General features: G+C 39.8%; 1 protein-coding gene across 2 annotated transcripts; it reads left to right on the top strand.

Annotated features, from left to right (window-relative positions):
- Positions 1 to 169: 169 nt before the first annotated feature.
- rab23 (RAB23, member RAS oncogene family) lies at positions 170 to 11,057 on the top strand. 2 transcript variants are annotated; one of them, XM_061690064.1, is made up of 7 exons: positions 170 to 459; positions 5,500 to 5,736; positions 5,807 to 5,892; positions 7,406 to 7,562; positions 7,673 to 7,755; positions 8,726 to 8,818; positions 8,908 to 11,057. In XM_061690064.1, exons 2-7 carry the CDS (start codon positions 5,513 to 5,515, stop codon positions 9,039 to 9,041), a joined length of 777 nt encoding a protein of 258 aa, XP_061546048.1. In that variant the 5' UTR covers positions 170 to 459; positions 5,500 to 5,512; the 3' UTR covers positions 9,042 to 11,057. The 2 variants fall into 2 exon arrangements, with proteins under 2 accessions (XP_061546048.1, XP_061546047.1); XM_061690063.1 differs by lacking the exon at positions 170 to 459 and adding an exon at positions 514 to 632.
- Positions 11,058 to 11,587: the final 530 nt, after the last annotated feature.

Raw genomic sequence — 11,587 nt, 5'->3', positions numbered from 1 at the left:
CAGTGGTCCACAACCACCGGGAAGCGGGCCACTGTTTAAAATGAGCGCTTTGTATATTTGTGATTTAGGACTACAAATGCTCCCATGAGCTTTGAGCGCTGACGTCATACCTCGCGCAGGCTCCGCTGCCTAGCAACAAACATTAGCTAGCTAGCAATGCGACCTAGCCGCTGTCGTGCGCTACGTAGCTGGTTCGCAGCAGCCACGGCTTGCGGCTGGGTGCTGGCTGGAACTCCGATTAATTTTACATCGACCTGCTTGTATTTAATGTTAGGAGGCTTCGCTTTTTGTGTATTTGTAGTAGCCATTCGCAAGGCGACATTGTCAGGAGGAGCATATTTTATTTTATTTTATTTTTTTCTGCTGTTCAAAATTCAGCTAACCGCGGCCAAGTTATTTCGGTGTCAAGAGTCACTTTCTTCTCATCTGATGTTGTCCACGACCCGAACGTTATTCCAGGTAAGTGATGCGCCCGTTTCTGATGCGGTTTTCTTTACTTGTCACCCCCGCTGGCCAGAAGGGCTACACAAGCAGCTGCTGGCCACTTGAGAGCCCCTTATGGACTCGGAGGAGGTCAAGCTACGGGCGTCAGTAACAGCGCACAATGACAGACAAGAGTGGACGCAGCTCAAGTCAGTTTATCGACAACCTTTGGCGTTAATGGTTTGGCGTTAATGGTACCTTTTCTTGCGGCCTGGGTGAGATAACAAATGATTGTGCTCAGAGGCGTGGCCGTGAAGCTGAACAGATGCCATCTTCTATCAATTGTCCATGTTCTTTTATCCGTCTTAATGAAAATCCTTACCTGAGGGGGGGGGGGGGGGGGGAATAGCAGTCACTTAAAAATGTTTTTATCACGTGCCACAAGCAATGTCTTATGCACTACTATTTATATACTGTATATCACTCACTGATTACAGCATTTGCACAATTTGATTAAATTCACTATACAGGAGCTGTACTGAAAAAAGAAAATCTGCCTTTGCAAAGATGATCATGTTCAGGTTTGCATTGCATCATGCTGTGAAATACAATATTTACGATATATTCGCACCCTCTATTTGCTAAAACATCGTTTCCCACTTCTTGTAAAGCCAAGGCACATATTTACATTAGAAAGCATCAGCAAGTCATGTCACAAACAGTGGATACAAAGGTTAATTTTGTACCGTTTGCCCTTTAGGGGAAGAATATATATATATATATATATATATATATATATATATAGCCATCGTACTTCTAAATTGCCCGTAGGTATGAATGTGAGTGCCAACAGTTGTTTGTTTATATGTGCTCCGCCATTGGCTGGCAACCAGTTCAGGGTGTACCCCGCCTCCTGCCCACAGTTAGCTGGGATAGGCTCCACCACGCCCGCGACCCTTGTGAGGGGAAACAGTGTAGAAAATGGATGGATGTCAGTGTACTACGGTGGCCGAGACAGGTCACAACAATTGCAAACGCCACAACAAAATCTGAAGGCCCACAAAACAACGAAATTAGCACACAACGGAAATGTAAATGCCACAAACAATGAAATTAAAACACGACGGAAATGCAAATGTCACAACATAACAGAGTATATTGTTGTTGGCATAGACAGATGAACAACAAATTTATTATTTATTACAAATAAATAATTTTCTGACCAATTGGATCATTTCCCGCAGCACACCTGATGATCTCTCATGGTACACTATTGTGCCACGGCACTGGTTGAGAATCACTGAGCTAAATAACCCGTCAATATTAGAAAAACCTAGCAGTCTAAAAATTCATCGATTAATCCACAACTAATCGATAATCAAATTAATCGGCAACTATTTGGATAATTGATTGTTCATTTAGAGACCTTGTTTAACTTAAAATTGCCCAAATCCTCAGAATTTCAGCCTCTCAATAGTAAATATTCTCAGATTTCTGTAGTCCTCCATGAAAGCAGTGTTTAATCGAAATAAAATATTTTTAACCTTCTGCTTTTACTTTGGAAAACAATGATCAACATTTTTTACTATTTTCTGGCACGTTATGAACCAAACCGATTAACTGTAACTGAATCATAATCAATTTGTGGATTTGTTGCACTGTCAATTTGAAATAATGTAATTTTTTTAATAAAGTGATGGAAATTATTATTGTTTTTAATCAGATTTATCGATTCATAGGAACAACAGGTCATGACCCGCCTTTTAAAGTCACACACATTCAATGTCACAGATACTACTAATACAAATAATAATAATAAGAATAATAGATGAAAATCACAAAAATGACAATCCTTTACAATCAATGACTGGCTGTAGTGTGGAGCCAAAGGACAACACCAAAGTTTCCATCCATCCATCCATTTTCTACCGCTTATCCGAAGTCAGGTCGCGGGAGCAGTAGCTTTACCAGGGACACCCAGACTTCCTTCTCCCCCAGCCACTTCATCCAGCTCTTCCGGGGGGATCCAGAGGCTTTCCCAGGCCAGCTGAAGCACATAGTCTCTCCAGCATGTCCTGGGTCGTCCCTGGGATGTGCCGGAACCCTTCACCATGGAGGCGTCCGCGAGGCATCCGAATCAGATGCCCCAGCCACCTCATCTGGCTCCTCTCGATGTGGAGGAGCAGCGGCTCGATTCTGAGATCCTCCCGGATGACCGAGCTTCTCACCCTATCTCTAAGGGAGAGCCCGGACACCCTGAGGAGGAAACTCATTTCAGCCGCTTGTATCCTGGATCTTGTTCATTCGGTCACGACCCACAGCTCGTGACCGTAGGTGAGGGTAGGAACGTAGATCAACCGGTAAATTGAGCGCTTCGCCTTTCGGCTTAGCTCCTTCTTTACCACAACGGATCGATACAAAGTCCGCATCACTGCAGACGCTGCACCGATCCGCCTGTCGATCTCCTGTTCCATTCTTCCCTCACTCGTGAACAAGACCCCAAGATACTTGAACTCCTCCACTTGGGGCAGGATCTCATCCCCGACCCGGAGCGGGCACACCACCCTTTTCCGACTGAGGACAATGGTCTCAGATTTGGAGGTGTTGATTCTCATCCCAGCCGCTTCACACTCAGCTGCGAACTGCTCCAGTGAGAGTTGGCGATCACGGCTTGATGAAGCCAACAGAACCACATCATCTGCAAAGTTTCCTTCCCAGAGATATGATGCTTGGCCACTTATTTGTGGCTCTTGTTACCCTCACTTTGGTCCTCAGTATGTGAAACGCATGCTGAATTGGCTTCAGATCAGGCCACTGACTTGGCCCTTCAAGAATATTGTCATTTTTTAAAAACTCAAGTTCATTTTATATCTTTAAGGTTCATTTTCATCCACATTAATTGCCATCCTATCAGTTTGTTTGAGATATTGAATTGCAGTGTTTTAATAAGCTCTTACGTGTGTATACTGCATATTAGGGTTGGGAACAATAAACCGATGGGACTGGATATCCGTTCGTAAAGGCGAGAGATACAACTCTATCGGTAGCCGACTCCATTATCCACACAAAATCCGTCAGGAATCCTTAGATACATCGGTTGTATGGCTGTGGACCGGATATCGTAAGGCTAGGAATCGGTTGCCTGAGGCTTTATGATTTTCATCTCCTAAAACAAGCATGAGAGGTCTCGCACTGTGCTCCACAGGTAACGTTATGTTTACACCAAAGAAAGCAGTGGTGGATACTAGCGACACTAGTAATTTAACTACAGTTAACCGTAGGGTCACTAATTCAACATCAAATAGTTTTTAAGTAGTTACACTACTTTCGTGGTCACAGCGATAGCAAAGTACCATTCCCACAGAAGTTTTTAACATTGAATGCAATGTCACGTTAGATACCTTATCTCAAGTCCGCCGTTGACACCGGGGCTGGCGGCGAAATGTGCGCTGCAGATTGTAAACATGCAGATAATATGGAAAAGGTAGGTACATCTCGGCAATTCCCATGGGCTACAACTCGGCAAACTTCTCGAGTCCTCGCAGTCCACTTATACGTTCTAGTGTTGGTACTGTGCGACCCTAAAAAGAAACGGCCTCATGCCAGAGATTCCCAACCCGACTGCATATGCCATGTTACGTTTTTATAATTAGAAAATAGAAATGTTAGCCAAACTGCTTAGGATCATGATGTTTTCTGGCAAAGTGTAATATACCTTTATTTACATTCATGACATTCATTGTTTACAGTCATTGTTTCACTTGTTTTTGATTTAATTAATCACTTGTTTGTCCAACTGTACTGTAAATATTTTCCTGGTTGTGAGTGGAATCCTGACAGGCTCTTGGGCACCCTGGCCACGCAGTCTATGTCCACTGGGAACAGCTTTTCCTCAATATGTTGTTTAGCGTTACTCCCAGCAGCCACACGCCTGTCACAGACCACGTTGCCATGCGGAATCCGCAGCCCGCAGTGCCAATGGAAGAATAAACACATCAAACAGCTTCTACAAACAAGCCCACTGTAAAATTTTATAGCTCTTCCAACCAGGCTCACATTGGACTCACTCTGGACTCTCTTATTTCTTCTAGTTATTTGACAGGGCTAAATTAATCTCCTAAGGTCTGGAAGATGAACCGAAAGTTTTTAATTAATGTGCGAACTGAAGAAGCAATAGCTTTAATCATTTTTAGGGCTTAGCTGTGCAGGGGGGAGCATTTCGTAAAATATTTGAAACCTTGGATTGTAAGCTTTGTTTAGTACGATCCTGCATGTATTAGGATTGGAAGACTACGAACAATATTATGTATTATACTCATTATGTATCATAATTAGCACGGTGAACGACTGGTTAGAGCGTCTGCCTCACAGTTCTGAGGACCGGGGTTCAAATCCCGGCCCCGCCTGTGTGGAGTTTGCATGCTCTCCCTGTGCCTGCGTGGGTTTTTTTCCGGACACTCAGGTTTTCTCCCACATCCCAAAACATGCATAGTAGGTTAATTGAAGACTCTAAAATGTACATTTGATAGCATCATTAATCTGGATTGTATTGTTTTATTTTACAAGATGCATTTGATTTATAGTAATTTGTCTGCTGCAGATTTTTTATTTTATTTATTTATTTATTTATTTATTCTTAATATAAGTATGGGGTGGGTCAAGCTACTACTGCTACTAGGCAGGGCAACTATCCTCGAATCATGCTTTCATCCGATAATATAGTGAAGGAAATGTAAAGTATTTTCAGTGAGATAACGAATACAGGATCCACAACAATGCAGTTTTAGCTTTTACTAGTTTACTAGGCTAAATTACATGAGAGCATTGTGAGGGGGACACATGAAATAACATCTTGTATTTTTTTTTTTTAACTGTGGCTTGATATTTGTTTATGCCCTTACCTACAGCAGCCCAGGTCCTGCTTGAAAAAGAGATTTTACTCTCAGTGTGACTTTTTTACCAGGTTAAATAAAGGATAACGGCAGCACGTGCTGGGGGGTTTTACTTTCTTTTTTTTTTTTTTTTTTACTTTTTAATACAGTAAATTTATTCAAACAGTATATTTTATCCTTACAGGGGGTTTACGCGTATGCGTCACCTTGGTGAAAACGTACCCCATCGACATCAAAGTGAGACGAGCAACCAAGGCGGCGCCACCATGCTGGAGGAGGACATGGAAGTGGCCATCAAGGTGGTCGTGGTGGGCAACGGTGCTGTGGGGAAGTCCAGCATGATCCAGCGCTACTGCAAAGGTGTCTTCACCAAGGACTACAAAAAGACCATCGGAGTGGACTTCCTCGAAAGGCAAATCATGTAGGCGACAAGAGACCCTGATGTAGGCTGATGTCATGGTGACTCATCTTATTTGCTGTCTCGTTGACAGTGTGAATGACGAAGATGTTCGCCTTATGTTGTGGGACACAGCTGGGCAGGAGGAGTTTGACGCCATCACTAAGGCATACTACCGCGGTAAGAAACCACCATTCAAACAGGTTATTCAACATGGGTTTTATCGTACATCTGCAGTCCACTATTCGATACAGGCACACACACTAGCAATGGTTTTGCCATGCTGACTATTCACTGGCCACAACATTCGATAAATTCACTCGAATGAGCTGTGTCAAACACTATCCCTTTTCAAAAATAAGGCTTTTGATGGTATTAAAGTAAAAATATTAAAATTCTGCTAGTAGTGTGTAGTGGTGTAGAACTGAATGGCATCATATGATTTATCAATTACAGTAATCCCCCGCTATTCAAGGGGGATAGGGACCGAGCCCAGCTGTGATTAGCGAAAAACCGTGAGTAATTGACATACCTCTAAAATCTTTTATAATTGCCTGAATTGATTAACCAGTAAATATACCACGGTCTATGACCACAAACTAATTTTCCAACGTTACCCCTAAAAAAAAAAGCTTACAGATTATTTGAGTTTGAAAAAATTCACTCTAAGTACACATGTACATGCGGCAAAGGCTTTCTATAACTTTCACTGACAACCCAGGCTAAATTTAGCTCCTTCTCGACATACAAAGCTTGTCTCTAAGTCGAGCTTGTCTATCACTTCAACATACTTCCTTGACACCAATTACCGTACTACTTTCCTTTTTAGACAGGGCTTTGACACCTTAAGCTTTGTCTATGCTTGACGCATGTACTATATGTTCCACGCGGAAATGAGATGTGCGCATTCAGGCCAACACAACTTTTGCAGCATTTATACTTATACGGGCTTGCCCCCGCTGTTAGGTGATATTCTCCCAGGCTGTCGTGGGCAGTATGGAGCATCTATGGCATATGAACAACACTACACCATAATAGAAGTAGAAAACACTGTTGTTTCCCCCCGTTGGTGGGAGCTCTTGCTCGTTGACCGTGTTTTTCCGCATAGTTCAAAATTTTTGGAGGTGCGCAGTGCGAAAAACCTGAGCCTTGCAGACGCCGCACGAAGGGGTGTGGTTGCTGAAATGACGTAATTTCGCAGCGCAGAGCTGTGCGGGCCTCGTGGATGCATTAAGAATAAAGGCATTTAGGGCATTTCAGATATAGCACAAAAATTGCCAATATATTTTTAGGTGAATTCATGAATATTAAACCATGAATATGCAGAGGATTGCTGTATTTTAGTTAAATTGTTTTTTTTAATGCTTTTTTTCTGGTTGGAAGAGTTTTTTGTTTTTTTTTCTTTAGCAAATGTTGCATGCATTTTAAAAGGAAGATTCATACATACTAAAGACGAAAGTATCTATCAAGGTGCTGTTTGTCATGCTGAATGCCAGTCACATTATCTTTGTACAAGCCAAATTTTTGATTCAGCTTTTTGGATGTAATTAGATTGGGCAGGTGTCCCTAATGAGGTGCCTAGTGGGTGTTAAATTCAATCCACAAAGCAAATCTACTGTGACACTGTTCTGACAATATACAGGTGTTGAGAATAAATTATATATGGTGCCTGGTGGTGTGTTTAACTTTACAGGCGCCCAAGCATGCGTGCTGGTGTTCTCGACTACAGACAGAGATTCCTTTCTGGCTATTGACAATTGGAAGGAGAAGATCGAAGCAGAGGTCGGAGATATTCCCACAGTTCTTGTTCAAAATAAAATTGACCTCCTGGAAGAAAGTGTTATAAAAAAGTAGGTTGTTTCTCATGTACTCCAACAGTAACACACATGCATTTTAAGTATAAATACTGGTAATGTTGAAATGAATTCTTATTCGAGTGTATTCTTCATTTGTGTCATAGCGAGGAGGCGGAGGGCTTGGCCAAGAGGCTTAAATTGAGATTTTATCGAGCTTCGGTGAAAGAGGACTTGAATGTCACAGAGGGTAAGTTATTAAAAATATGATCTAATGTAGTATTAATTGTCCAAAAGGTCTAACCATATTGACTTTAAAATTAACACATTGTTAAACACATTAAAAATTGCCAATTACATAGTCATGTACAATGTAATAAGATTCAATACAAGGGGTGTATAAAAAAGTGTACTTACAGAGATAATAATAGTCACTTCTGACGGACACTCTCAGCAAAATATTAATAGAACAATAGAATAGAATAGTTAATAGAATTGTAGAATAGATTAGAATAATAATTAATCAAAGAATGGTGTGGCATCATACGTAAAGAGATTTGTAGTATAGTTTTGGCAGCGTTGTGTGTTTTGCTTCAGGGCTCGTGCTAGAGTGAAGGCTAACTTTTAAACCACTTGGGTAAATAAAAATTTGCAGCAATACGTTCTGACAAACACATTATGTGAAGATAGGAAAAGAAAGATGAGCCAAATTCTATCTTTAAATGAAGGGGAACACATGATACTGTTTACATTAAATATATTGTAATGTAAAAATGCTACGTGACCTATTTATTCCAGGCTCAAACTGTCACAATCATAATAGCTCCATTAACTGTAAAGGTTTTATAATTTCATCATTCTTCTTTTAACGTTATCTGTCGTGTATAAAGAGCGAGAATAAAAAATAATATTACTCACCCTTTGAAGACTCAGCAACATTAAGGCATTTACAGAGTGAGACTGTCACATTCACATAGTGGCGTTTTAACTCATTTCTGGAATGAAACTGATTTATATCTGTCTGTCAAAAACAGTAATAGCCAAAGAAAAAGAAAAACACACTTGGCATTATTTCCTAATGACGTGTCAGTTTTTGGTGCTAGTAAGAGCCAACATGAAAATGTAAAAAGAAAATATATAATCTAAAACACTTTAATGCTCATTGAAGTACACTAATTCTGCATGTCTTTTTTTCTTTGTATTGATATTTCGGTTTTCAGTGTTTAAATACTTAGCTGAGAAGTATCTTCAACAACTCAAACAGCAAACAGCAGAGGAGACAGAAGCGCTACACTCAACAAGCAATAAAATAGGTAAGAAACATTACTGTGACTGTGTATGTTTTTATTTATTTTTTTGCTTCCCCAAAATGACATCATCCACACACTGTTTTTCCACGCAGGAGTTTTTAATACCACAAGTAGTAATCAGAGCAACCAGAGCTCCACCAATGGCAGAGAAGTCATCACACTGCGACCAAACAAACAAAGGACCAAGAAGAGTAAAAACCCATTCGGCAGCTGCAGTCTCCTCTAGACAAACACCAGATTGTTTTTTTCATGCTGACCATCCACAGGTAGCCTCAGATAGAAACCAAAGTGCAAAGACTGGAAATTATCTTGTTGCACTAACCCACCGTTTCATCTCCTTGTTAAGGTTTTTCCACCCACATTAGTTTATACATTTCCCATTACATGCAGTCTCTCATGGTTACCGCTGCAGAAATGTTTTCAGGTCATCACCTATTTTCACACAATTCACAGCTCATCACGAACCAAAAAGGATGTCCACTTTTTCACAATTTTGGGCATTTATGTGAAAGGTTTGACAGCTTGATTACTCTAATTCCTCATTTCACCAGGAGGTAGAGCAGCCATTCTCCTCTTAATTGTGTTTTCATCCTCCTCTATAATGGGACGCATGAGAAAAATCCAGAAGATGTCTGGTGGGATACATGGTTCTCTTTGACCATGCATTTCTATTTTTTTCAAGGAATATTTTCCCAATGACATTATACAGTCACCTCAACCTTTTTATTTGGGATTTTTCATATTTTACTGCAGTTGCTCCTTCAAGTTTCAGCTGTTTATCTTTGTATGTAATTTAGAGGAGAAGCTGAGTATTTTAATACTCAGTAGGTTATGGTTTGGGTTATCTGGAACGAATTCAGCAGCTGGTCAAATTGATTTTTATACAAATCACTTAAGTGTTGAGTGATATTTGAAGGTGTTAATGGCTTCCTGGTGCCAATTATTGACTTAACACAGCAGAGGTTTGAATGTAATCTTTAAATAATCACTTGTGCTAATGTATAACCAAAACGGTACGTGTGTACTTTACTGTCCATTCATCAATTTGTTTACCACATTTTGGCTGTCTGGCAAGTAACAGGAGGCAGACACACTTGAGTTCCTCCAGTCACACTCAGCTATTGGACGTTGATGTTTTGAATTGTAGTTATTTACATAATGTTGACTTTGGTATGACTTAAAGCAATGTATTACATTGTGAGGCATCAATTCGTCCATACATATTGTCTTAACTTGCCTAGCAGACATCAAGCTCAACATATGAGATTTGTATCTAATGCGGTATATTGTTTGGTTGTGGCTTGTTATCGTGCTGTTCTTCATTTGAACATCAAGGTGCACAGCTAGAAATTGGCCATCAGGATTGTAAGGTGGCTTTTAATATGCTTGTGTGTGCTGGAATATTAAACATTCAAATCATTCTGGATTAAAAGAGATGCTTAGTCTGCACTAAGCCATCTAAAACTGAAGATTGTTTTATCTCACGCTGGTCTAACAAGCACAAAGTCACAAGGTGTTTTAGAAAGGTCTCCTCTGTTAAATATCGTAATGTGAAATCACTTAACTTCTTAATTGTATTTAAATGAATATATAATACATTGGCGAATTACACATGCATGCATATTGATTTTCTTTTGGAACTGATTTCTCGCATGTGTGGTGGTATCCAACATTCAAATATTAGTACTAGTGTATACTTTGGACAGTGCTATTGAAAGGAAAGTGGTGTAACTGTATTGCATGCAAAAGCCTTTTGTGACAAATCAGTGAATGTTCCATTATGGTTGCAAAGCCACAATGCCTTAACCATGTTTACATTGTTGTCCATTGACCTCAAGGAAACGTTTTAGTCCCCTAAAAATGGCCTGCACATCACATTTGTAGATAATCAATTCTTTACTTTGCCTTTTTGCTTTTTAACCGAATTGAATTCACGCACTTTATCAGTAAAATGGCATAATTATTCATTATAGTACCCAAGAACCAGAAATTTAAATGAATAATAGTTATGTGTTGTCACTCAGGTGTTGTCTGAATATCTGTTGCAGACTTTCATTTTTGACATTTCATTGACATTTTCATTTTGCTACGAAAAAAAACATTTTGGTTTAAGTCTTTGACGAAAACTAACAATTGTTCCATTTTTAGTTCGAACAAATGTAACACTAAATGTGCCACACAGCTGTGCTCCAGCTGTCGTGGTGTCGTAGGGAGAACTGAAATAAATGACTCTTTACTTTGGTCTCAGGCTTACTTGTTTAATGACGATCAGGAAAACTTCCCTGCAAATCCAAACCTTATGTGTCCATTGCACTTGTAATGTCACAGCAATACTTCTTATGTGAACATACAAGTCTTGAGAATATGAAACATTTGAGAGTTTCACAAGGCATTCTAAAAACATCTAAACAAAAATTTGCAAGAGTACTGTTGTTGTTCCCTCAATAATCACTTATGGATTGTTTCTTAGTTTTCAACCTGCTCTAAATGTCTTCAGCAATTAGAATTTAGTCAATATTGTTGGCAAAGTACCTCACTGTTCAACTACTGTAACAGGACAATGGCTCTTTTACAAAGGTGCATTAGAATGGAATAGGATAATATAGAGCAATGTAGTTGAGAAAAAGTCTGAACTTTAACAAGGGATGGCCAAAATGAAATGGTTCGAAATTAGATATTATTGTCACAACATTATGACTATGACATTTTTTCTTTTAATGCGTCTTCATACTTTTCAGACTATGTTTTAATGTGTTGTTGCAAGTGATGTGG

Source organism: Phycodurus eques, chromosome 11 (genome assembly GCF_024500275.1).
Source record: "Phycodurus eques isolate BA_2022a chromosome 11, UOR_Pequ_1.1, whole genome shotgun sequence".
Lineage (NCBI taxonomy): Eukaryota > Metazoa > Chordata > Actinopteri > Syngnathiformes > Syngnathidae > Phycodurus > Phycodurus eques.
This window is presented reverse-complemented; position numbering and strand designations above follow the sequence as displayed.

Coding starts and splice junctions, on each gene's coding strand:
- rab23 (XM_061690063.1), top strand. CDS start 559: ATGGACTCGGAGGAGGTCAAGCTACGGGCGTCAGTAACAGCGCACAAT. Junction 633..5,499: donor CAAGAGTGGACGCAGCTCAA/GTCAGTTTATCG, acceptor TTATCCTTACAG/GGGGTTTACGCGTATGCGTC. Junction 5,737..5,806: donor TTCCTCGAAAGGCAAATCAT/GTAGGCGACAAG, acceptor TCTCGTTGACAG/TGTGAATGACGAAGATGTTC.